Here is a 25,164-nt window from a genome sequence, read left to right on the forward strand (position 1 = left end):
CGCCCCCCCACCGGCCCCAGCCCCTTACGTCATCGCCGTGCGCCCGGCGCCGCGCCAGCCCCAAGCTGCGAGGGGGAGGGCGCGGGCGCGAGGGAGCCAGGGGAGCATGGCGGGGCGCGGGGACCCAGACTGGCCGCTACCGGTCGTGCGCCGGCGGTTTCGATGCCCCGCCCCGCCCGGTGCCCAGAGGCTCTGCTACTGCTGGAGGTGCGAGGCAGTCGCTCCGGGGTCACGTGGCGCTGGCCGGACCGTTAAGGCGGGGCGCGCCCGGGGCCTGGGCGTCTCCTCGCTGCAGGTGCGGGAGCCCTGGGTTTATGGGGCTGTAAAACCATCAAAGCAGCCCCAGCAAGGCCGGGCGGCTGGTGCGCCTTCCTCGGGGAACGAGCGACCTTCGGTCCGGGCCCTGTGCCGGCGGGGAGGGTCGGGCTGCGGGCCCCTGGCCGCGCGGGTGGCGGGAGAGCTCCCGGGCCTCGGCCGCGGGCTGCGCCTCCGAGGGCGCTGTACAGCAGCCGCCCGTTCCCCGCAGGGAGGCCACACAGTCATTTCAGTCCACTTTTTGTCAGAAGCAAAAGATCCTTTTGGGCTGGATGTTTTTTGGCCCACAGCAGGGCTTTTAAAAAAATAAAATATATTTATATAGATATTTAGTTACATATTTTGATGGGCAAACTGGCCAGCTACTGTACCGAAGGGTGTGCTCATACACTGAGGAGCACTGGCCACATCCTGTCTCTGGGCTCGTTCCTAGCCACAATCAATTAGACAGAGAACCACGGAGTGTCGGCAAGATAATTTATTGCTCTGCAGAGGGGTGCTCAATGCCCAAAGACAAAAAGCTCCCCCGATCTGAGTTTGATAGTACTTTTTTTATATTAACAGGTCATACATATGCAAATATAAGTATACATAGGCACAAGGCATATATGCATGCGCATCTTGGGGGAATTTCCACAACTCTGGGGTCCTTCTACGTGCTGTTGCTGGGTTACAGAATGCAGAACAGAGCAAACTTAAGCTGGCTGAAGTTGGTTTGGTGGTCTCCAAACTTATTGTCAGTCAGGGGGGGTTCAAGCTTTTGCTTTTAGAAGGTCATCTCCTGCTTCCCTTTTTTATTTATAGTTGTTTTTCTTACAGTATGCATCTTCTAGCAAAGACTTCCTTTTAAAACCACATTAAGAACTCGTGTACCTGTTAAAATAAGCGTACGTGCTTCCCTGCCCACCCCCTCTCTGCCCTTCCCAAACCCAAACACAGTCCTTTAGTCCAGGCCCCAATTTGGGTTTTCCATTATCAGTTCATTCACTGTCCTTGTTGTTGCTGTCACTTAAGCTGCTGCTGATCCTGTTGTTGTCCTCTTTGCTGTCTCCAGGTCCAGTTGTGTCATTGTCCCCTTCGTTCTTCCTGTCCACTTCCCTTCCTGGGTGGAGTTTGACCACTCTGTGCCAAGTGTCCCTTTTCCAGGTGGAGTTGGCTGCATCCTTTCCCACCGATTTCCAGTAGTAGGACTGGAGTTCACTCAGAAACATTTAACACTGTCCATTTGTTTGAGCTTAGTGTGACTGTACATCAGGAGGTTCCTGCATGTCTGCAGGGCACTCCTGAGGCAGGACGTGAACTGGTTGAAGCTGGCTCATGGAAACTTTTTTTTTTTAACATTTTATTAGAAAACAAACAAAATGAGACAGTCTAAAAAAATGACCGCAACAGAGGCGTCACGGAAGAAGTTACAACAGACGACTGTCAAGGATTACGTAGCGCAAACACGATAACCGAAACTGTACTACTTAAACATATACAATAGCCAGTATCGGCCAACGAGACACAGTGATAATATCCCAACAACAAAATAAACCTGTTTCTTTACGTGCATGTCCAGTCATTTGGTACATAGGCCAGAAGCAAAACGTGAGGTGCAATAAACCCCTTCCCTCCTCCGTATGCCACACATAAGCCCTTATCCAGTCCCACCAACCTCATTCTGACCCAATCCCCCGGCAGCCAATCCGACTGACAGGGCAGGGGACGGTCCCCCACGGTCAATTGCACTCACCAAAAAACATTTTGTCCTGCCTAAACAGGGAGTGCGGCCTGACAGGGTGCACTGGTGCTCTCAAGTACGTGTACTCCCATGCACCCCCTATATGTTGCCACTGCACTCCAGCGTGGAAAAGCACAACCCCTTTAGCGCTAACAGGGCATACCTTTCATAGTGCTACTTTCATACATGTGATCAACACTCTAACCCCCCACATCCCATTCATCCTGTCTGTTAACGCATATAAGACATTTTTGAGCATGATCCCATATCCTTCAAATACAACGCTACCCATCTCCACACCTGTTGAGCATAAAAACAGTCCCCCTGGCACCGACTCAGGCTCATCACAAAGCTCCCTTGGGCACCTGGAGGACTGTAACAGCTTTATACTGCAACAATAGAGCACGAGTTGCACCGGCAAAGCGTTTTGCGCCGCCCTCCATGCCAGCTCCTTGTGCTCTCCTTTCCATTCCTTCCCTACCAGCCCTTTCCACACCCTACTTACCTGCTCTGATCTCAGCTCCCTCCATTTCTGTCATCCTCTCCCTCCCCCCATGAACTTAAATACTCATTTTGCATTCCCCAGTCCTTTGAGCCCCAGCCCCTCTAAGCCTTTCCCCATAACAAAAATTCCCAATCGTTCATAAGGGAGTGACATCTGCCAAGCCACACTCCTCTCTACCTGCTCCCAAACAGCCCCAACCTTTGTAATAGCCTTCTGCCCCCCCAGAACTTACAGAAATCATCCCCAGTGCCCCCCTTGCTTCACTCACCACCATTTTGAAGAAGTGGACATAAACAAAAACCTCTAAGTTGGGGAAACCCCCATCCACCCAATCTTTCCTCCTTATATAGCTCTGTCTTCCCCCGCCCCCCAAGAGAAGAGGCACAAGGCCCTCTGGACCTGCCGGGCCTGTAGTCAGAACAGGAGGTACATCATACCCATGTACAAAATCATTGGCAACAGGCACTTTTTGATAACCTTCACCTTCCCCCTAGATGATAAGCCCCGTGTTCCCCACAGTCCCATCGTCTGTTTCACTGGCTCATGGAAACTTAAAAAAATTTTTTTTTTAAAGAATTTTTTTGTGTTCCAAGCCAAATCAAGTTCAAATCCATGAGTCAAGTCCAGCATCACAAGTGGCTCTACAACTGGCAGACATCCTCCACCCCTGCCAGGGGCTTCAGATATTTCTAATTTCTTTTGGCAGGGATCCTATGTGCAGGCCCAAGCCCAGAGGCTTGGGGTTCAGATGCCCCAAAGTTTTGCTTGCCCTTAGCCATGTGGCTGCAGGAGCAAGCTAGGGAACAGCCTCCTATTTCCATAAAATAGGCATTAAGCCCCAGCACCTCGGTGGGTACTAAACCATGCCAGAAGAACAGTTTTCCCTGGGAAGGCTTAAGGAAAACTCCCTTCTTGGACCCAGATACATGGTGTTTCCCCTGCCAGGTTCCTGGCAACAGCTATCTCTTGACAGCCTGATTCACTGGATCATGGAAACACCTGTCCCTTTCCCTCCTGGAGATGTATTTGTGCTCTGCACCCTTGGGATGCTCCATCAGTACTCCAAAAGAGTGAGGGTAAGCCCCTGACATGGACTGGGAGCACTAAGACATACAAGAAGGATGAGGAATGGCTGAAATGATCCAAATGAAGCCTAAGGAGAGGCCAAGGGATCCAAACCTCGGGGCCAAGTGTGCTGCCCCATTAAACAGGGTGAGTGCTTGTAGGGTGTGTGTGTATTACAGGTGAATGTCTGCAGGTGTGAAGTGTGTGTGTACTGGTAGTGACTGCCCCATCCCATGCATGTATGGGTGGGGGAAGCTAATACAGATGTCTGCATAGGGGTGAGGGTGGTTGTGCCCCATGTGTGTGTGGATACTTAAGTGGATGAGGCCTTTAGATGTGAGTTTTGAGGTGGAGAGCTGGCATATGTTCCAAATTAAGCTGCATTCTTGTTTGCTAAACTGGTTTGTCTGAGAGAAGCCACCTGCTTTGGGTTGGACAGATGTTCAACAGATGTTTAGACTATGTTCTCTCACACACCTGGGTATGTCTGGTTGGCCTGCTGGCTAGTGCATCAGAGGCACAAGTATGCGGCATCACACCCATGGCTGGAAGCCGTGGATGTCCTCTTTGGCCATGTCTGACCTCAAATTCTTGTCTTCTCTCTCCCTCTGTGGTAACTGCCGCATCTCCACAATCCCGTGTTCCCAACTGGCTATTCAGGGAATTCATTTGGGACAGGCACCTTTCAGCACAGAAACTCCACCAGTTGCTTTCCGTGCAGTAGTCTGAGCCATGCATGCATGGTAGGACTGGGATCCATCGTGTTGGTTGGTTTGCAGACCCAAAAAAGCTTGTCCCAGAAGGCCTTCATAGCCAAGGTTGGACACCACCCATCTTGGAGTGTGGCAGCTGCTGTTTCCCGTTTTGTTTTCTTGCTGTGCCAGAGCCAGTAGCCAAAAACCTCAGGCAGCCTGTCTGACTTGATGCATGGTCAGCCTCTTGTTGGCCTTCTACCGTGGAAAAGGGCTCTATGTGACTATGCAGTGTGACAGCCACCCCAGAAAGGCCTGGCAATCTACTTTGTGAGTGCAGTGATATGCAGTGCTCATGCCCAGAGTGAGCTGGTCTCATGAAATCCCCATGGATCAGAGTTGGTTTTCCCTGTTATAGCCATATTTTCTTGGTTCTTATGTACTGTGGGCATCTCTAATTGCCATGAGTTCCTGACAAAACATTGAAAGAGAACTACTAGCATAACTCTTAGTACAAATTAACTTAGTCTGAAGCAACATTTGTAGAATATTGTCACAAGATACAGTATTTTAGCACAGGGTATTTGGAGTGAAGCAGATTGAATGTCAGGAAATTAAAACTCAGAAGCTTGAGAAAATCCTGAACCCATGGATCCTGGGAATGTGTAGGCAAGGATCCAGCACACTTGCAGCTCTGTCTTTCACTGTTGCTTATCCTGCCCTTTGTGGTGGGAGAACCTGACATGAACTCACCTCTCTGTTGCATAGACATAGACTATGGGCACAGACAGAAGTGCAGCTACCTGGTCTACCTCATGGCAATTCACAGAAATTGCCATGAATTAGACTGATCCTCCTAACCCAATGGATTTTAGCTGTTGGACTGGGGAGGCGGGCCATCTAGGGAGAGAAGCTGTGTCTTCCCCTGGCTCTGTTCTTCCCTTCGCACTTCTGTTGCTGTCTCTGGATGGGAGGGGGAAGAAGGCAAGGTAGTGAGGGCTTCTTGGGTTTTCTCAGCCCTGCTGGGGGGGGGAAGTGGCGCAGGTAAATTGGACCCCCTTCTCCCATAGGTGAGCAGAAAGTGACCAGCTGGAGCAGAGGGAAATTAATTATGTCACTGTACTTAGGAGTGGCTTCGTTTGAATCCTTATACAATGAGGGTTAATTTTGTGTGCAATCAGAGGGCTCTGCAGCTGTGCTCTTCTGTTTGGGCATGGCTTTACAGTGATTTCAAGGGGCTGATCAAAATGTCATTTCTGTTTGTTCCATATGTGGTTAGTTGTGTGCCATTCTAAATAAGGGAGGACTGAATTAGAATGGCACACCTGGAGGATTTTGGTGTTGTTTCATGAGCACATGGCGCTGGGGGTCCATTCTGTGCTTGGAAATAGGTGGAAAAATTGATTTGTGTGCATCTAGGCCGTGTATTCTCTGGCCTATTGCAAGGATGCATAGAATCAGCAGAAACACCTTGCCTGCAGTGAGTGTGTATGAAGGCAGGCCCTTTTTCGCACCATGTGTAGGATTGCTGTGTGAGATTTGTGGTGTCTAGGCTGTCCTGAGAAAGTGGGAGAGATCAGGCAGTGGTCATGGCAGAAACACCCACAGGCAGTCTTAGTAACATCATACAGCCCTCCATGGAAAGGAACTGTGGCAGAGCTGAGATTGGAGACTAGAGGGTCTGTGTGTGACCAGCAACCATCTCCTTGTTCATTACATGGGCCAAGGTGAAGGCTGGTGTGGGAACCTTCAGTGAGTGCCCCAGGCTTGCTGATCACCAGGCTGTTGAACCACAGCAATCTACCCCTGAGGGGTCTGGCTGCTGACTAGCACCTGCTGTGAACCTGGACATCCAGAGGGTTCCTCTGCCCCTCACCCTCCACCTCCCCAAGGCAGTAGTAGCTCAGCTAGCAACAGACCCAGGCAAACCAGAACCCAAGATCAGTTTGCTTTGAACAATGGATATTTTGGTGCTGATTTTATCAGAGGAGAAAGAGGGCCCTAAACCTAGAGAAGTAAGGCTTATACCCAGAAGGAGAGCACAGAGAGGTAGGCACACTCAGTGAGTTAGAAGATGGCTGGGGTACCTGCAAGTGCAGCAGGGCTGTTTTCTGCCTGCTCACAAGTGCCTGGTTACAATGCACTGTTAGCAGGAGGAGGTTTCGCCTTTCTTCCTTCTGCCTGCTAGTATCACTTCCTGGTCCTGAAACTTGAGGAGGGGACAGGGCTGTGCTTGTTCCAGGATACTCCTTTTAGTAGCTTTTCATTGGTTTGAGAGCCGCTCTTCTCTGCAGTAGCAGGGGCATTTCCCCAGGGAAAAGTCTAGGAGTTCAAGGGTTGGGTATACTTGTCATGGGTCTTATGGGCCAGGGGGAGACCTCAGTTCCTGCCATGTGCTCTCATTGCCCACCAGCCATCCCAGTCTGTGTAGATGCCTGGGCTGGGTTTTGTACAGTATCGCTTCCCCCCACATCCCAACCCAGGAGCACACTCCTTAATGCCTGTCCTGCTGTGTGTATTTGTCTGTGCCTGATGATGTGTGGAAGGCAGAAAGGTGTGGACTGTCCACCATATCCTCTGTGCTGCTGGGAACAGGTAAATGCCAACAAGACATTGCTCAACACCGTCCCTCCCCTGGAACACACAAGGAAGAAAAGAGACCTGTCCGCACTCCCCACAGCAAGAAACACACTTTGAACTCTGTTGGGCAGGGAAAGTAAATAGAGCAGAACTGGAGTTGCTGCAGTATCTATTAACCCATCAGTTCACAGATACAGGTTGAACACCCCTGGCTTACACAAACTACAGTTTCCATAGCAGACCCTCTAGACTATAATCTAGGTGGCTACAGGTTGAGTACTCCTGGCTTAGACAAACCACACAGTTTCTATAGCAGACCCTCTCGCCTATAATGTCCCTCACCCAAAATTGCTTTGTGTCTGCTGTCCATGTGCGAGAAAAGAACACAGGGACCAGATCCCATCGCTTCTCTGACTTCTGGCTGTAACAGGGCAGGGTCTCTCAGGTCGTCCATTAGAAAGAGATGACCTGGCACAGTTGCTAAATTCTGGGAGAAGGTTGAGGCTTGAAATTCCATCAGATTTTGATGCCTAAATACTGTGGTGTTTCCTCCTGGTAGGTTGGGCAGTTCCCTGCTCAGTGTGCTGGCTTCTACATCACTCATGCTGAGGCATATAACTCGCCATGCACTATATAGGAAGCCTGGAGGCCAAACTTGATTGCAGTGAACAGCAGAGCACTTGTGAGTTAGGGTCTGCAACACCCAAGTCCCTTATGGGGTTAGCTGAAGATGGCCTGAAAAATACGTTCCACCTCTGCACTCCATGGTTCACCTTTCCTGCCTCCTGGAGCCCATACCATGGTGAACCTTGCAGAATTTATTTCCAGCCCTGGTTTCAGTGCTGTGGAGAGTGGGACAGTACTCAGCTCTGTTACTAAACTGGACAATTTTATTGAAAAATGTAAGGTAGCACAAACCAGCAGAAGCATTGCTGTGTGTATTTGTCTGTGGGGGCAGCGTGTTCAGCTTGCCTAGACTTCAGTGTAGGCAGCAAGCTGAGAAGCTGCCCCATGACTGCTGCTACTACCACTTGCTCATGCCTCCTGAGTGATCTTTCTTCTACTCCTCCTCACTGAGCCCATGGGATGGGCCCTGCAGGCTGGAGGCTGCTGAATTTCCAAGCCCCTATCACTCAGTCAAGTTCCATGATCCAACAAGAAGTGCGACCTGTTGTAACCATCACACCCCAAATCACAATGAAACCTCTTCCAGCTACAAAAACTGTGTTTATTTACAAGAAGCTGTTTTTATTTACACAATTGTTGAACCCACATGGAGCCCCAGCCCAGCCCAGCCCAGCCCAGCCTAATGGAGAACATTTTACTGACAGAAGGCTCTGCTAGTCTATTCCCAGCCCACTCCCTACTCAGGCTCCTTTCAATGCCTCACAGCTAGGACTTTGCTCACTGAACCTTGTTGTGCCACCATTTTCTGTGCTGGGACATGACTGCTAAGACAAGGCTGGAAAGCTCCCAGCCACCTTGTTCTTGGCCTCTCCCCCTGCCAGCTCAAAGAAATGGCGCTGGCACCCTGAGCTGGGGCAGGGTGGGGCACCTGTGTTCATTAGCTCACGCTCCAGACAGATCCATGCCCTTGCTGCTTCAGGGCATACAAAAAGGCTGAACAGAGTGGGTGGGAGAAACCCTCACACACCCTGGAAGCTGTTTCAGAAATAAATCCTATGAGGGCAGGGAAAGTGAGGGATAAAGGAGTGTATCGGATCCTAGCACAAAGGCAGAGCTTGCCCCACGTCTAAGGGGAGGCTGCGGCCATTGCTACAAATCCCCCCTCCCCCATTAACTCCCCAGCCAGTCCCTGTGCTGCAGGGCTGGGCACAGGATTCTCTTCTTATTGAAAGCCTTTGCTGAAGCACAGAGTCTGGGTTTGAGGAGTACTTTGGGTCTAAGGAAGAAACCAGCCCCAGGGACTAAACTCTCCCAATGCCCAGAGAGGACTTAGGTGGGGGAGCTTCAGAGCACAATATATCAGAGACAAAACACCCACCAGACAGGAATTAATGTGAGCCAGGAGGCACCTGCCCTTGTCAGAAGCTCTGTGGTCAAGAGACAGCAAGCAGTTCCTCCTCCACCTGAGCCCGGGAATGACAGTCTGAGTTCTCAAAAGCAGCCCCTTCTGCTGTCCATTCAACTTTTTGTCCCAGGGATGGCAAGGGATGGCCATGTTTCCGTCAAAAAGGAAGGTCTCCAGAGTGCAGCAGTAAAGAACTGGAACATTTTCATAAGTGGGAGTGGGGCAGCAGGAGAGGTCCCATCTAGTCATCTCCTCACACATAGTTCCTCTTGTCATAGCTGGGCACTGCAGATCTGGGGGCAGAGTATGCCACCTTGCTTGCAGGGTACTTTTCACTCTTGGGGGGGCAGGAGCAGCAGAGCAGAGCGCCCCCGATCACTTGCAGCGCTGCAGCTGCCCATCCCACGTAGAGAGAGGCACCCAGCTCTCGCTTCTGGGGGTCCAGCACCAGCGGGTTGTAGAAGTCCCTGATGATGGTGTTGGCAGACCAGCAGACGGGGATGAGTGTCATGACCCCAGCCAGCAGGAAGATCACACCAGCCATGATGGTGATCTTGGCTTTGGAGGTCTCGTCCTCCACGCACCGGGTGCACTGTGCCCCAACTAGGGCGATGAGGAGGCCCAACACGGCCAGCACAATGGCAACCACCAGCAGGGCTCGGGCTGCTTGCAGGTCCTGAGGCAGCGCCAGCATGGAGTCATAGACCTTGCACTGCATCTGGCCCGTGCTCTGTACCACGCAGTTCATCCACAGCCCTTCCCAGATGATCTGGGCTGTCACAATGTTGTTTCCAATGAAGGCTGTCACCCTCCACATAGGTAGTGCACAGCAGATGATGGTGCCTAGCCAGCCCAGCACCGACAAGGCCACCCCACCGATCTCCAGACCCATCGACATGGTGCTGCACTTTTAAGGCTTTCCAACGCAGAGGGAGAGAGCGACTGTATCTCGACACCTGCAGTCCTCTGTTGCTGTCTGTGCAGTCGTCAGGGGATCCGCTCGCTCACACCTAGAGGCACCTAAGGCTGGGCTGCCTTATAACACCAAGTGCAGCAAAGGGCTGGGCTGCATTACCTCAGCTGTTTGCTCAGGGGTGGGACTTCGCCAACAGATTCTCTCCCTTTCACTGGCTCCCTTGCCACTGCCCCAGCCCCCCTTCCCCTGTGTTTACAGAGATGGCATTGGCAAGAAAGGAGGCTTACATGGACAGGGGAAGGGGTGGAGCCAGAGCCCTTCCCAGAGCTGGGCATGAAGTTTCAGTCTGTCATTTCCTCATAACTATGACTATCGATATGCTTGCTGGGCTGGTGCCAGGCAGATAGGACACTGGGTATGAGGGGAAGGGCTGGAAATGGATTTCTGTGTGAAGAAATATCAGTTAGAATGGGGTTGCAAGTTCAGATCTGGGAGTGGACCTGCAGAGCTTGTCTATCCTGTGCCAGCAGTGGCTCAGGGGAGGCTGGGAATGAGCTCTCCTGAGTCCTCTGAGACACTCCAGAGCCTGACCTTTGCCTGTGAAGCTACTCTGGATTCATCCCCAGCACCCTGGCTGGAGCCCTCAGTCTCTGGCAGGCCTGTGAGCAGGTGCCAGGGTTAAGCCTGGAGCAGTCTTACTAGAGAACTGCTGGCTCTGGAGTGTCAGCTGACTCGGGCAGAAAGGGTTCAGTCCCAGCCTTCCCTGGACCACAATAGCTGGATCCCAGGCCCTGTGGGACATAAATGCACCATGGCCTTGAGTAGCTGACCCTGTTTCCAGGAACAGAGCAGAGGCTGTCAACATAATGCTGCATCTAGCCAAAAGAGGTGTCCAGACACCAGACCCAGTATCCACTTCCCCAACCCCTCTGGTGCCATGCAGCAGGAAAGCCCCTGACTCATTGCAGTGCCCCCAGGCACCAAGCCATCAGTCTACAGCCCTGCCACAACACTACCCACCGTCACAGACAGACCAGGAATAATGCCTGCCACAAACCTGGCAACACCTGGGGTGGAGGGTATCAGGGCCTCCAGCTGCTCCCTCTTGTGGGAAAGCAAATGCTGGCTGCTGGGCTGTGTGCTAGGGAGACCCTGAGCATGTAGAGCTAGACCCAGCCCTCCACTTGCCTGGGGAATGGAGTGCCATGGTTCTCATACCTGTGCCCTGGCATTTTTTTTAAATGAAAAAAAAATATATATATAATATATATAAATTTATATATAATATATATAAATTCTCTATCATAGGCTTTCCATCACATCTCTTAAATCACATTAAGAAACCCACACACTCGTTACAATAAAAGCACCCTTTGCCCTGTACCCCCATGCTCCCACCCTCTTCCCTTCCCTAACCCAAATTCAGTCCCTTAGTCCAGGCCCCAATCTGGGAGAGTAAAACAGATGTAGCCTGAGGGAATAGGTGGAGAGTGGACATCAGGAGGGTGGCCAAGGGGCTAGGGCTGGGGCTGGTCTGAAGGATGGGGCTCTGCCACCTCCGACCCACCCTACACCAACTAGTCAGTGATGTCCCTTTCATTTCACACCAGTATTTAGGGCTGATTCCAACACAGGCCAGGTGACACAGCCCCTCAGCTCCTCCTAAACCAACACATTAATACGGTTCCATGGCTGGCAACATATTACCTAATTAGGAAGCCACCAAGGATCCCTGCTCTTCCCATACCCTTTCAGCCATTTCTCCTGTGAGGGCCAGACTGTTTCCCAGCCTCTGAGCACACGGCCCAGCAGCTCCTCTGAAAACAGTGTAGATTGTTTAGCAGGAGGAATTTCTTCAGAGCCACTCCTGTGCCAGCCTCTGCCAGCAAGAAGCACTGTAGAGAGCAGGGCCAGGAGCATTGGTGGTGGGGGTAGCTGTTGGCTAGTCCAGCCTTAAGTCCTGTCAGCAGTGAGTGGTGTGGGCATGTTGTAGAATCATTGGCTTTGGCACTGAAGTGAAGTTTATTTAATTTCTGGAGTTGTTTATCAATTCTTACGCTTACCAAAAGGAAGGCAGTTTATTTAAGATTAGAGATCTATCAGCTTTAACACATTCATGAATTGCTTCTTATCTTCCAATAGCCTAGCAAACTCAGGGAGCAGCCAGCTACCTTTGCATTACTGTGCAAAGACCAGTTGAGTTTCAGGGATGAATACTCCTCTATCAGAGTGCTGGGACCCTGATGAACAGCACAACCAGGCACTGTTGCAACCTGTCCTGAGTAGAAACCTAGCTCGCTTTCTCTGTAAGCCTCTAGACTCCTTGCTGTCAGCCCTACAGTGAGCTGGTCACACAAAGCAGGTAGTACAGACAATGGCACAAGAGTAATGCCCAGAGAGCCACATGGCTGTTAATATAGGGCAAAGCAGACATATTGGAAATGCTGAACTCCAAAGGAGCCTGTAAGTACAGAGCAAAGGGCCCTCAGTGCCCTCCAACCCCACACTATCCCCTGCTGAGAATGCAGTGGGAATCGCAGTGAGGTGATATCAAACCCAGGGCCCTTACACATTCAGCTTGAACCCTGAACAGTAGAAGAAACTGCTCCCTCCCCATGTCCTGGCCTATTTACAGATTACCAGGAGCTGTGGACAGGTTTTCAAAGAGGCTTAGCCCTCCTCAAGCACCCAATAAACAGTGTCCTGTGGGAACTCAGTCTTCACCGGATGCATCTACACAAGATGCTTTACCGAGCCACAGTAATTTGTTGCACAGTAAAACATCACCATTTACAAATGTGTGGCAATTATGACTCAGTACACTAATGTACTATATTGCTGGATAATCTTGTCAGATACAATTGGTATCCGGCAGCACAGTAAATAACACATGCAGTGAGGCTTCTCTGATGTGCTGTAATTACAGTGCATCCAAGCTGACTCGATTAATCAAGTCTCCCAGAGTGTGGTAATTACTGCACTCCAGCAGACTCCAGTGTCACATGTATCAGTGTTCCCGCACTGAAAAATGGTGGTGGGGGCATTCAACGAGCTTTAGTTAAAGTGCTCCTGCCACCATTTTTCAGTGCAGGGATGCTGATATATGTTCGGAGCTGCTCTAATTAAAGCGCCTTCCCCAGCCCTGTCCTGGAGAATGTGTATAAATGCCCAAAGAGTCTTGATCATCACAAAACTGAGAAGGGAGAGAGTGGGAGCGGGACCCAGACCCCTATGTCAGGGGCCCACACCGCATGCAGTGCCCGAGGATTGTGGGCACTTCCAAATGAAATCTGAAAGAGTCTGCATGTCGAGCAGAGGCCACCTGACCTAGCCAATAAGAAACGCTGAGACCAGGGCTGCATCCTACACGTTGCTCTTCTCTGGAACTGAGCCACTTATTTCCACAGCCTGGGCCCCCTCCTGGAGACCCTTTCTTTCAAAAAACAGAGCAGGGCTTGCTTTTATTAAGATACAGCCAGAGGAGAAAGTGGTATGGCTGTCACACCAGGATCAGTAGTCGAGCCATTCACTCATGATACAATGGACCCTGGTCCACTTCCTCCTTTACCTGCCTGAGGGGATCCTGTTGAAGCTGCTTCATTCTGCATCAATTAACTAAAGCTTCCTTGGGCCCAAGAGAGAAAGCAAAAGAGAGCAGGGTGCGTTAGCTCAATGGGAAGGGCTGTATCCTACCAAGGGGACCTTTGGGACCTTGAGGTTACCATCAGAGGGGACAGGAGTGGCTGGGGCACCCTTCTGGACTCGTTGGACCTAACAGTACTGACAAGTGGCCCTGTTAGCCAGAGGGCAAGAATGGTCCAAGCCTGTCCCTACTGGTTATAGTTTTTGCCAGTGTCTGTTTAAGATACAACACATCGAGCACTGTCGGAGCAGGACTCCCCGTGGCCTGCCGAGTGCCCTCCTGTCCAGGAGAGTGGAGGCTTTCCAGCGGAGCCTGGCAGGGTGCTGGGGCTCCGCTGAGACAGCCGGCAGCGGCGGCTGGGCCAGGGAGAGGAGCGTGCCGCAGCTGTGGGGTCGGGGCAGGGACCGGGGCTGTGCGGCAGAAGAAGCGACGTAGAAGGGCGCTGAAAACCCTCGGGGCAGCCAGGGTTGCCCGGGCTGGGGCTCTTCTGCTGGGCCAGCGACTCCTTCGGTGTGAAGCGGACTCGCCTGGAGGGCTGGCACTTCCCTCCGGCGGCTTGAGGCCGTCGCTGGGTGCTGGCGAGGTGCCCGGGGACCCTCCGCGGGGCCGGGCGGGTGCGGGCGGCACCTGCCGCGGCTCCCCGGGCCGGGCCTCCCTGCTCCCGCCTCCCCTGGCAGCCGCCGGCCGCACGCTCCCTGCCTTGCCCGGAGCTCCTCCTGCCGCGCACCTGATGCGGCGGGACCCCTGCCCGGCCAGCGCCCGCCGGTGAGTGCCCGCGGCCGGCCGCGGCTCAGCCCCGACTGGTGCGGCAGCGGCAGCGGCAGGGGCTGGGGAAGCTCCTGGGACCGCGGGGTCGCCCTCGGGGCCGGGCCGGGGCGGCTGAGGCAGCTGCCCGGCAGCTCACACGGCCGGGGGGGGGCGAGGGTCTGGGTCGCTGTGCTCCTCCCCCCCGCGCCCGGCTCCGAGGGAGGGGGCAGGGACCACCGCCTGCCTCGCGCCGGAGGGGCTCTTTACAGGACGGCTGAAATCCACCCTCCCCCGATCGCCCAGCTTCTCTTCCCCGGGCTCCTTGGACACTGTCCTGTTTGGGGTTGGGTTGCTTAGCTGCAGGGCTGGGCGAAGGAGCACGCAGCAGGATCTCTGACTGAGTGGACCTGCATTTGCCCAACGGTATTTGTCCTGTGCTAGCTCCTGATGCCCCTCTTAGGTGGGGCAGTGGCAGGAAATGCCCCCCTCCCCATGGAAAGCAGGATAGAGGCCTAAGAGTCTCTGCAGCAGGGGCAGACTCCGATGTCTAAATGTGGACACCTACATGCAACCCTGTCCAGGGCCGCCCAGTGAGCTCAGCCCTAATTTACCTCTTCCCTTTTGGCCAACTCTTTTGAAAGTTGCCTCAGGCCCTGGAACTCAGTTTCTTCTCCCCTGTCTCCAGTCTTTTATATCAAGCTCATTGGCATCATAGCTGGTTGCTTGCAGCTAAGAGAGTCGCTCGCTCTGCTGGGGAGCTCTGAGAGTAGCTTTATGTAGGTGTCTTGAGCACTTAGAGACCCTTGAATGGAAGGTACCGTTGGCAGGTCCAGGGTTACCATGTGGAAGGGGAGGGAAGGAACCAAATGAGGGGAAAGATTCAGAAAGGGCCTGAAGAATGAAGGGAGCTGAAGGCACTGAGGCCCAGGGGTGTGGAGAGAGGGGGAGGTAGGCATCTTCAGACACAGAAATGGCTGGGAAACTGAATGGCCTCTGACTGGGACAGTGACCATATAGAGACTGGATCATAAGTGAGCTGGACTGGGACACAGCTGCCATTGACACAGAATGGGAAACTGACTGCAGATGTCAGGGTGATGTGCACCCTTGGCTGTGAACAGGTGTGCAGAACCCCTGTTAGCTGAGGCAGAAGTCCTGGAGAACTGGAGAGCTGGAGATGTGGGACCAAACTACATGAAAATGGAAGGGGACTGATCCAGGCAATTGGATCTGTCTCAAGTGAAGAAATTAAATGATAGCAAGAAAAAATGCTCTGTCTCAAGAAGAAAGGAACTGTGAGCACCAGGTGGGGCAGGGGGTTACAAGGAATAAATCACTGAGGCTCTTTGAAATATATTTTTATAGAACTGCAAAAACTATATGTAAGAGAAGTGATAGAGGGAGACCTAGAAACCAAGAAACTGGGACTAGTCCTAGAGAGATGCATTCAAACTGTTTGTAACAAGTAAACTGTGAGTTTAGTTCTTTCTATTTTCAAAACACCTGTGGTCAGAAAAGGCTTGTGTTATTTCAACTTGCTGAAAAGACCCTTTATGGATCCTGGAGGCTCCCACACCAGTCATCCCCTTCGTCCATTTGTGTTCCCAGAGAGAGACTGGTCTGGCAAGTCAGAAGTTGTCTTTGCTGCTGCCTGACCTGATAATTCAATTCTAAAGAGGGCAAAATTGCACATACCTTTACAGGAGTATTCATGAGCATGTGGCTTTGTACAAATATTCTTGTGGTGAGGAAATCATGCCTCTGAATGTTTACAAAAAATAGGACTTGGGCTTCAAGTGCTCTTGAAGCCAAGGAGGGGTACCTAGAATGCACATTTGAAATACCTTTCTTTGTAGTGCATCCCCTGTGTTGCTACACATGTTCATCTGGAGCCAGTCATGAGGAACACACAGATCTTGTCAGAGAGAGGCCATCGTGTTAGAGGAGAGTGGACAGGAGCTTGCAATGCATGGCAGCAAGACAGCCACTGCAACTCTGGGCATCCTGAAAACAGTCCTTTCCTCTGAAGCAGGGCTTGAATGACTGCAGGGTATTTGCATTATGGCCATCCACTTTCAAAAAAAACACTGTGGTAGAGTTGTAATGTGACTGGAGCCATGATGGTCCAGACTTGAAGAAGGGTACTTTGTGCCTGAAAGCCTGTTTAACATCTCCCCCAAATATCCAGTGCGTTCAATGAGAAATATCACTCCCAAACCTCTTGCTGTTTACAAAAAAAAGATATTGGTAAACCATAGGAACCTCAGAGGAGGGCTATAAAAGAGTTTCAGGGGCTGGAGGCGAATGCCAAGAAGCTGACTCTTTAATTTGTAGTAATTGTTTAGGCCAGTGGTCTCCAACCTTTTAAAGTAGGGGATCACCTTTGGCATTTAAAAGCAATCCAAGATCTACCATGCGCTGCCTCCACCTCCCTCTGCCCCTGCCCAGCAGGACACGGGGCGGGGTATGCACAGGAAGGAAGTGGGGGGGCAGATCACGTCAGAGGGAGAAAATATTATTTGGGGGCGCACCTCCCCAGCAGATAAGTCCCAACCTGCTGGGGCCCCACTCAACTAACCCCTGCCGCTGCCTCTACAGCACTGTCCCTTACCAGGAGGGCCTTGATCTAGTCCCTGCCCCTTCCCTCCCCCACAGACTGACCTGCTGGGTTGGGGCATGTGCGTGCATGCATGTGAGCACTCATCCCTGCACCCCAGCCTCAGATCTACTCCAAGAGGCTCTGAGATCTATCTTGGGTTGGTGATCACTGGCTTAGACAGAGGCTAAGGAGAATTTGATATCTAAAAGTGTATGTGCTAAGCAGAGTGAGGAGGCCATTGAGGTATTATCTGGGGTGTAAGACGGGGGACGGGACAGGGAGATGGGAAGAAATTGTGAAGGGAGGGAAAAATGTCAGCTGAATCCAGACGTTCCCAGATCCCAAGGTGCACTGGGCTGTGGAGCAAACTTCCTTGGGGAGGGTTATTTATACTAGCCTGGAAAGAACCCATGGGAATATACAACAGGGATCAGCCTTTCCCTCGTCCCATGGACAGGATAAGACTGAACATGTTGTTGCATCTGCTGCATGGGTGCTGTTGTATAATGGACCAAAAACCATTATAGAAAAAGAAGGACACCAGAAGGAACAGAATCGCCAATGAGCGGGCTGAGAGGGAAGGGCAGTTTTACCGAGTACCTGGCCTTGGACTTGTGCTTGGCATGACTGGTGCTCAGCTAGAATGTGAGGGAGCATTGTGAACAGGGAAGTCAGACTGGTCTGGGTACAAACAGGAAACCAGGGCTGCCTGCAGATGCACCATCCACCTCGACTGCCTCAAAGGACAGAGGCACCAGAGCAAACTAGCATCCCTCCCCAGCCCAGGCAGAATCTGCTCCAGGCTGGTGAACTGGCAGGAACACAGGATCTCAGTGCTTTCTTCCTTTCCCCCCAGCAAATTAGATTAGGGCAGAAGGTACCAGAAAAAAATGACCACAGCATCCGCCAGAGCTGGCCAGGTCAAAATGCCCCTGCTTTCATGCCCTTAGGTATCAATGGTAAGAGTCGGGGCTCTTGGGGTATTCCTTGGGGTGGATAGCCTCTGGGATGGTTTGTTTTCAGTTTGTCCTCCAGGGGTCTGGGCTGGGACTGTAATTGCTCCTGTCTGATTGTATTTCAGGAGCAGAACTGCTGGATCTGCTCCCATCCAAGACACACAGAAGCGCCATTGTTGAAGGCCCTCCTAGACAGCAGGTAGCAGGTAAGTCAGCTCAAAGCATCAATAGCAGCTCTGTCTTGGCTAGGAGAGCAGGTGGGCTGGGGTGATGACAGAGCCTGATGGGATGGAGGAGGTTTGCCAAGAAGAGCAAATGTGAGGGCTCTCAGTATTGAGTCAGCTTGGGAAGCAACATGGGTGAACAACACGCTGCCTCTGTATACCCTCACTAGTGCATGTAGAAGCCAAGAGCTCCTTCTACTTTAGCCCTCACAGGGGCCAGAGGTTAGTGCCTGTTCCCCACAGAGCCCCTGGAATTCCCTGTCCAGTGGGGAAGGTGAGCCATGTGGAGGAAAGGGAAGGCGTCTCCCTGAGAATCAGAGCCTGCTCCTGGGGCCCTGCACAAGCTCCATGTTGCAACGTATGGGGAGATGTGTCACCATTTAATGGAGAACTATAGCACTAATAGCCAGTGGCACCAGAGTGGCCCAAGCTAAGATCCTAAACCCCTCTCATTACTCCATGGTGGGGAGGTAGGGAGCAGGGGGACAATGCCCAGAGCCTGCCCTAGGGCTGCACAAAAAAATATGATACAATACAGATGATATAATAGTGTTTAATTACACTATTAAGTGATTGCTGCTAATTTGAGTCAGGCTGCCCCTTGGATCTGTGTCACTTAGCTGTAGTGCATCCTAGGGAATTAATATATGAGATTCATTTCCTTTAAAAGTTATATAGGTTACTAAGGGCTCAATCTTGTTTCCCCTTCATGTACCTACGTGGCACTTTTATAACAACCATGTTTGGCACTTGCACACAGATTGGGATTCTGTTTCTGCCTGTGGCACAATCTTCCTGAGAGTAAAAGAGCACAAAGCTTTGAGAGCACAAGAAGCAAATCAGATTGAATGTCAGATGGAAAGATTTGTTTATTAAGAGGTGACAGATAAGAGCTGGAATGAATCTAACACAACCTTGTTACAAAGAAAACTTTCATCCTCATAATTTTGGTCCTGACATGGACTCTTATTTACTTCCAGTTAGGTTTCTAGGGATGATGGGCCTGCTCAGATCAGTTAAACTAAATTCTGTAGAAGAATTTAAGCAAGGTATTTGATCATCAAATGGTATTGTTTCAGTTCAAAGTGACCCTGGCCAGGTAACACACATAGCCAACCTGTGCTATTTACAGGGCTTGTCTGTACCATGTCAATAGACAGTCGGACAGACACGAATTTACCTACTCTTGCCCCACCCAGTCAAGTCCCCTGACACATGTTGGGGATCTCAGAGTAACTTTTGCTGTAGAGAGGCAGTTTCTTGTTACACATTTTGTTAGTGTACTGATACTCCCTGTTAGTGCTCTCAGCACTCATCTGAGTTGATGAATCACCTCATTTCTAGACAACTGAGACTCAACTTATTACACACATTTTCGTCATTCAGAGGGCTTTCACTCAAGCATGTACTTCCTTATAAGCACTTAGCATAATGTGACGACATTGGCACTCGGGAAAACTGTCTGTGTATGAAAGCCATTTTCTTTTTTGTCCCTAGATCTGATACAAGGGCTCATTTTCATAGTTAACAATGACTAGTTACCCAGGACAGAGAATTTGCTCGGTGATTCACTTCAGCCCCTAGGGCAGCTGTATTCCTGTTTGCCTTCTGATTTCTCGGTGTTCTCCCGAGAGAGGAGTTAAAATCAGTGGTTCTCAACCTTTTTTGTACCAGGACCCATTTGTAAACATTGATGGCCAGTCCTGACCCAGTAAATAGTTTAAGTAGAAAACAGCCCCCTGGCCCTGCCAGTGCCCCTCACTCTTGTCTTGCTGCCCCCTGCCCCCAGCCCCCTAGTGTGTGGGGCAGGGTGTGTGTGTGTATGGAAAACTGAGAGCCCCAAACAGCCCCTTGCAGGCTGGCATTCTGGTTTTCCACGTTTTTCTCTTTTAAAGGAGAATCCATTTTTAAAATGTGTTCATAACCATTTCATATATTTTTGCGAATCAGTTTTGGGTTGTTACCCACAGGTTGAGAAACACTGGTTTAAATGACAGAGGTCTGCACTTGCATAGGGACTTAGGCGTTGAAACTCCACAACATTTCCCTGACTGGAGTGCCCTCACCATTAGGCTGCAAGGTAATTTGGGAGAAGGGCAGGTTGAGCTCTACCTACTTAAAGGTGTTCGCTGTGCAAGGAATGATTAGAGATTTACTGGCCAAGGAGTATACATGGCTCTCTGCCCTAGTACTGAGGTCAATGAGCTGCAAGGAGACGACTGGGCTCCACTCCCTGCTCCACTGAACATTGAACTCTCTTAAATTAAGTATTTACTGGAACAAGGACCCTAGTCTCTTTCCCTTGGGTAAACATGCTCACCACTCAACTGTAGATGGATACTTCATGCTCTCTCCCCTAACCAAGGAAACTGAAGTTACTCCATGCCCAACAGGATACTTAAACTGGAGGGAAGGAGAATACAGCCCCACCTTTGCCAGAATAGCTGCAGCCTGGTGTTTAGAGCTAGGGGGTATGAAATATGAATTTGAATTCCCCCATGCAGATGTAGGAACTGAACGCTATCTTAAAATAACTGAGCCTTATCTTAAAAGAGGGATAGAAGCCATGCTCCAAGGATACTTGCCAAGTGGAGCGGTGGGGTGCAGAAGTAATATACAGCTGCCTCTTAACAGGGCTTCAGCATAAGTTAAGCCTAGAACTGCTCAGCCCTGTCAAGACTGAGATGTTTTGAAGTAGAACTGTAGGTGCCTGCAAAACTAATGCTGACAACCAGGATGCTTCTAGGATTAGTCAGCAGCTGTGTGGTGGTTTTGAGGATCTAACTTTTGGACTTAGTGCCCAAGCCCCGTTCAGGTCCTTTTGTCGATCTGGCATAGCGTTAATCAGATGTTTGGTAGAGATAACATTTCAGTTGCAACCCAGCAGAGGGAGCAGCCTCTTCTCCTGACTTCAGTTTCAGAGAAGTTCTTGTTGAACAAGGTGTACTAAGAAGATTGCTGGCAAAGATTTAAACCGTCCAATCACAGTCTGGGCTGTGTTCCTTCTCATCATCCAGTGAGAGAACAAGGCACTTTCTTTATGGTTTCCTGAAACTTTGGTTCTGGAAAATTCCAGTTTCTTCATGCACACTGTTGGACTGCCCTGTTTTGTGTCACACCTGTTGGACCAAACACTGAACCCTTAGGGGGCTTACAGGTGTGCAGGCCCCTGCTTTAACTCATGGCACTTTACATAAAGTGCCATGAGTTAAGAGCGCCCCACCTCTGACCCAACAGCTGTTTGCCTATTGGGTTGGGGAGGGTGAGTGGGAATCGAGCCTGCCTGCAGGAGCCCAAGGAGCCTGCCTGCATCAGAGGAGCTGCTCCTGTCCCCAAGCCCCCGCCCCAGCTCCAGGACTGTCTGTGAGAAGGGATGGGGGAGGGGGTAGAGAAAGGGGGTAGGGGAAGCAAGCTGCAGACTGACATTTGCTTGACTTGAGCTTGGGTGGGTGGGGGTTGGAGGAAGCTGGAAGATAGTAGGCAGCTCTGATCCACCCACACTCCCCTCCAGCTGAGGTCTTGCAGGCCCAACATGCAGCTTGCTTCCCCTCCCTTCCTGTTGACAACCCTGGAGGTTGGGCTGGGCGACATCAGCCCAACCTTGATACTGCCACAAATTAGTCAGTAAGAAACACAAGTTCCCTAAGGTGCTCTAAAGTGGAAACTTCATCTGATCTCTCATTTCACGAGGCATAATTTGTTGCTCAACTGATGATTTTAAAAGCATTCTGCAGCTGTGTACATGTCACACCATGACTGCAAAGCGGTTTCAGGGGCCGATTGTGCGAAAAATGTAACTGGTTTGTCCCCTTTGTGGCTTAGCTCCAGTCTGCAACCTTGTTCTGCTGGTTCCTTCATAGAGAACCATTTTCAGCTTGATCCTTTAGCCAACATTATGTGGTCTCCTCTGCTCTTTTTAACAGTACTTGGCCATCTGCAGAAATAACCATTTTGAAGTTAATGAAGAATGTCTGCTATATCTGCCTGCTCCTTGGCAGTTCTCTCTTTGTTTAGTAGCTCTTCAGGTAGAAGCATAAGAGTCACCCGATTCATTTGTTTGTCAATCATTAACCAGCTATAAACACTTAAGAAACCAACACAAAACCTCCATATGCACCTGTGTACCAGCACTTGATTCTTCTTGACACCTCAGTGGGCATGTCTACACATACAGTTAATGCACCCGAGTTTTCTCCGCAGAAGATTCAGAAGCATTAAACTGCACCCCCACACACGTCTGAACATATGCCCTTTAGGAACAAATTTGCTCCCAGAAGGAGCAATTCAGTCTAGGGCTGGTCCTGACCTGCCCTGCCCCCATGCAGCAGCCAGAGGAAGCTGCAGGCTCCCCTGAGTTCCGGCCCTGGGCTGGCAAGGGGCACAGGGCTGGTTCCTATTTCTGGGGCAGGGTGGGGGGTGGGAGGACAGCTGTTCCAACTCTTGAGAAGCCACTTGCCAGCTATGTGGAAATTGGGACCCAGCTGCTGAGGCAGCTCTCCCAGACACATGGAGATCAGCATGGGTCCTGATGTCCATGTGGCTGGCAGGCAGCATCCTGCCAAGCCGAGACAGCTATCCCCACCCTTTGTGGCCCCCTGCTGCCTAGGAGCAATTTGCTCCCAGTTAGAATCTACACGTACACTTTGGTGCATTAGTTTAATATGCCAGAAATCAGTGTATCTATAGGTGCTAGAAAGTGGTGCATTAGACTAATCTACTGTGCAGTAATTACTTTGAATGTTAAGACGGTGACACTTTACTGTACATTAGATTAGTTTAATGTGCAGGAAAGCATCTCATGTAGATGCACCCAGTAATAAGGTTAGTAGGGCCTGTTCATATGCTGTAGTCCCTGCCTGAAAATTGATTTGGCTACATGCTTTTCTGGCTGGCTCCCCTTGAAGATTCATGCTTTTGAGCCGCTTTACAACATACCACATAACAGCATCTGTGTTTCAGAGCCCTTATTAGGGCATATGAAAACATTCATCTGTTTGAAGGTGGTTGGCCTTATTCTGGATCAGAAAGGGTTAACACCACAACACACCCACAGTCTGCTCAAGCCCTTTCTTCAGGGCATCCTCCCAGTGAAGGTATGGAGGCACAGAGCAAGGCAAGGGACTAGCCTCAACTGCCGCAGGGAAAGCTGCCAAGATGAGAGCAAGACCATCGGTCACATCCTTCGGCACTGCCCCTATGCCATGGTAGTGTGAAAAAAGGTAAGCCGGTTCCTTGAAGAAGTGACAGGAGTCAGACTGATAACAAGGGAGGCAGCACTATATGGACACCTGACGAAAAATCAGGGGTCTACGATAACTCGCTTTGACCAGTTTGTGCTCTGTGTCAGAAGCGCCCTGTGGCAATGCAGGAACCTACTGGTGTACAGACACACAGAGCTCAAGGAAACAGACTGTTAAAATATTTCTGAGAGAACTCCAGTCCTACTACTGAAAAGCGATGGGAGAGGACAGAGAAGATGCAGCCAGCTCCACCTGGAAAAGGGACACTTGGCACAGGCAGTTCGAAGAACCTCCAGGAGGGAAAGTGGACGGGGGAATGAAGAGGACAACGATGCAACTGGACGCGGAGATGGCAAGGAAGACAGCATCAGAATCAGCAGCAGAGGAAGTGACATCGACATCGACAAGGACAATAAATGAACTGAGAATGTAAACCCCAGAGCAGGGCTTGGACTAAGGAGCTACGACTGAATTAGGGAAGGGCAGCGGGTGGGTGCACGGGGGTGCAGGGGAGTGGGTGCGTTTATTATTATAATGGGTGCACAGGTTTCTTAATGCAGTTTAAGGGCACTATGGAAAGTTTTTGATAGAAGATTATATATATATTTTAAACCCCCCCATCATTTATGAGTTATGCTGGCCAGCTCCCACATACACTCTCAAATTAAAGCAGTTCAGCATAAAACCTGCCCCTTGTCCCTTGAATGAAAGCTATGTCAGAAATTCCCCACCCTACCAGCTTTTCTTACAGCTTTTTGCAGACCTTACACCACAGATGTGACCTCCCCAGATTTCATCAACCTGCTTCCCAAGACTCTTTATCTTTAAAAAAAAGAAGCAGATACAGCCTTTATAGTAGTGATTTTCAACCAGGGTACCATAACCCTTTCAAGGATGCCATGGTACTGCTGCCACTGCCAGGTAGAAGTGTCCCATGTGCCTTTTTTCCAGGAGGCACAGATAAGGCCAGACTGGGAAATGGCTGCGAAGGCTCCTGCCTGCATTGGGTTTACTGGATCTGCCTAATGTCCACAGGAACACCCCAATATGCTATACCTGTTCCCAGTCTGGCCCAGCACATACCTTCAGGAAAATGGGATGCCACTAAATTAAAAAAATGACTTAAATTGAGAACCCCTGCTTTATAAGAACTGGATACTCATCACTGATCAGTCACCCTACCCCTTCTGGTTGGGTTTGATCCTTCCTGCCACTTCCACTTCTCCCTTATGGCCTCCTGCCAAGCAACCCATTCAGGTCTCAAGCTTCTGGTTGTTACCTGTAGTGGTTGTGGCTGTCTTGACTGTATGAAGAGCAGGATTTTAAGGTGGCCGTCCCCCTGCAATTTACAGTGATCCCCCACACATATGATCTTAGTGCAGCATCTTCAGTCTTGCTCTCTCTCAGAAACAGCAATAGAATTAGCGACCTGCCAGCTTTTAAAAACAATAACCCATCCATCACAAAGGGTCTCTGTCAGTTCTTTGTTCCAGTCTGTGTCTCTGGTGTGTCTCCCTGACCTCAGCTCAGGTCTTGTCTTTTTAAGACTTCTCCTTCTTTGTTTGTTCAGTCTCCTGAACCAGAACAAACCAAGATTTGCAGGTTTTCTCCAAAGGAAAGGTTCCTCAGACATGTTTCCCTGCTTGGGAATTTCATAGTTTCATAGTTTCTAGGGTTGGAAGGGACCAGAGCAGATCATCTAGTCCAACCCCCTGCCATGGCAGGAAAGAGTACTGGGGTCAAACGACCCCAGCAAGGTGTTCATCTAACCTCCTCTTAAAAACCCCCAGGGTAGGAGCCTGTACCACGTCTCTTGGAAGTTGGTTCCAGACTCTAGCCGCCTTGACTGTGAAGTAGCGCCTCCTGATATCTAACCTAAACCTACCCTCTGCCAGCTTGTGACCGTTATTCCTGGTCACTCCTGGCA

At 50.7% G+C, this 25,164-nt stretch overlaps 2 protein-coding genes across 2 annotated transcripts in view; one reads left to right on the forward strand and one right to left on the reverse strand.

The window, feature by feature from the left end:
* Positions 1 to 8,087: 8,087 nt before the first annotated feature.
* On the reverse strand, positions 8,088 to 9,978 carry CLDN3 (claudin 3). The gene has a single exon (XM_019546475.1). The coding sequence runs from the start codon at positions 9,808 to 9,810 to the stop codon at positions 9,166 to 9,168; it is 645 nt and encodes a 214-aa protein (XP_019402020.1). The 5' UTR covers positions 9,811 to 9,978; the 3' UTR covers positions 8,088 to 9,165.
* Positions 9,979 to 14,164: 4,186 nt separating this feature from the next.
* The window catches only part of LOC109317664 (claudin-4-like), a 26,015-nt gene continuing 15,015 nt past the window's right edge, over positions 14,165 to 25,164 (forward strand). The window contains exons 1-2 of the mRNA XM_019546477.1: positions 14,165 to 14,236; positions 17,899 to 17,979. The gene's annotated coding sequence lies outside the window, so the exon portion shown is untranslated. The remainder of the gene's footprint in view (positions 14,237 to 17,898; positions 17,980 to 25,164) is intronic.

This window comes from Crocodylus porosus, unplaced genomic scaffold (genome assembly GCF_001723895.1).
Source record: "Crocodylus porosus isolate Cpor-Errol unplaced genomic scaffold, CroPor_comp1, whole genome shotgun sequence".
Classification (NCBI taxonomy): Eukaryota; Metazoa; Chordata; order Crocodylia; family Crocodylidae; genus Crocodylus; species Crocodylus porosus.

Bases quoted from the DNA above. Each gene is read 5' to 3' on its own strand.
- CLDN3 (XM_019546475.1), bottom strand. From the start codon at position 9,810: ATGTCGATGGGTCTGGAGATCGGTGGGGTGGCCTTGTCGGTGCTGGGC.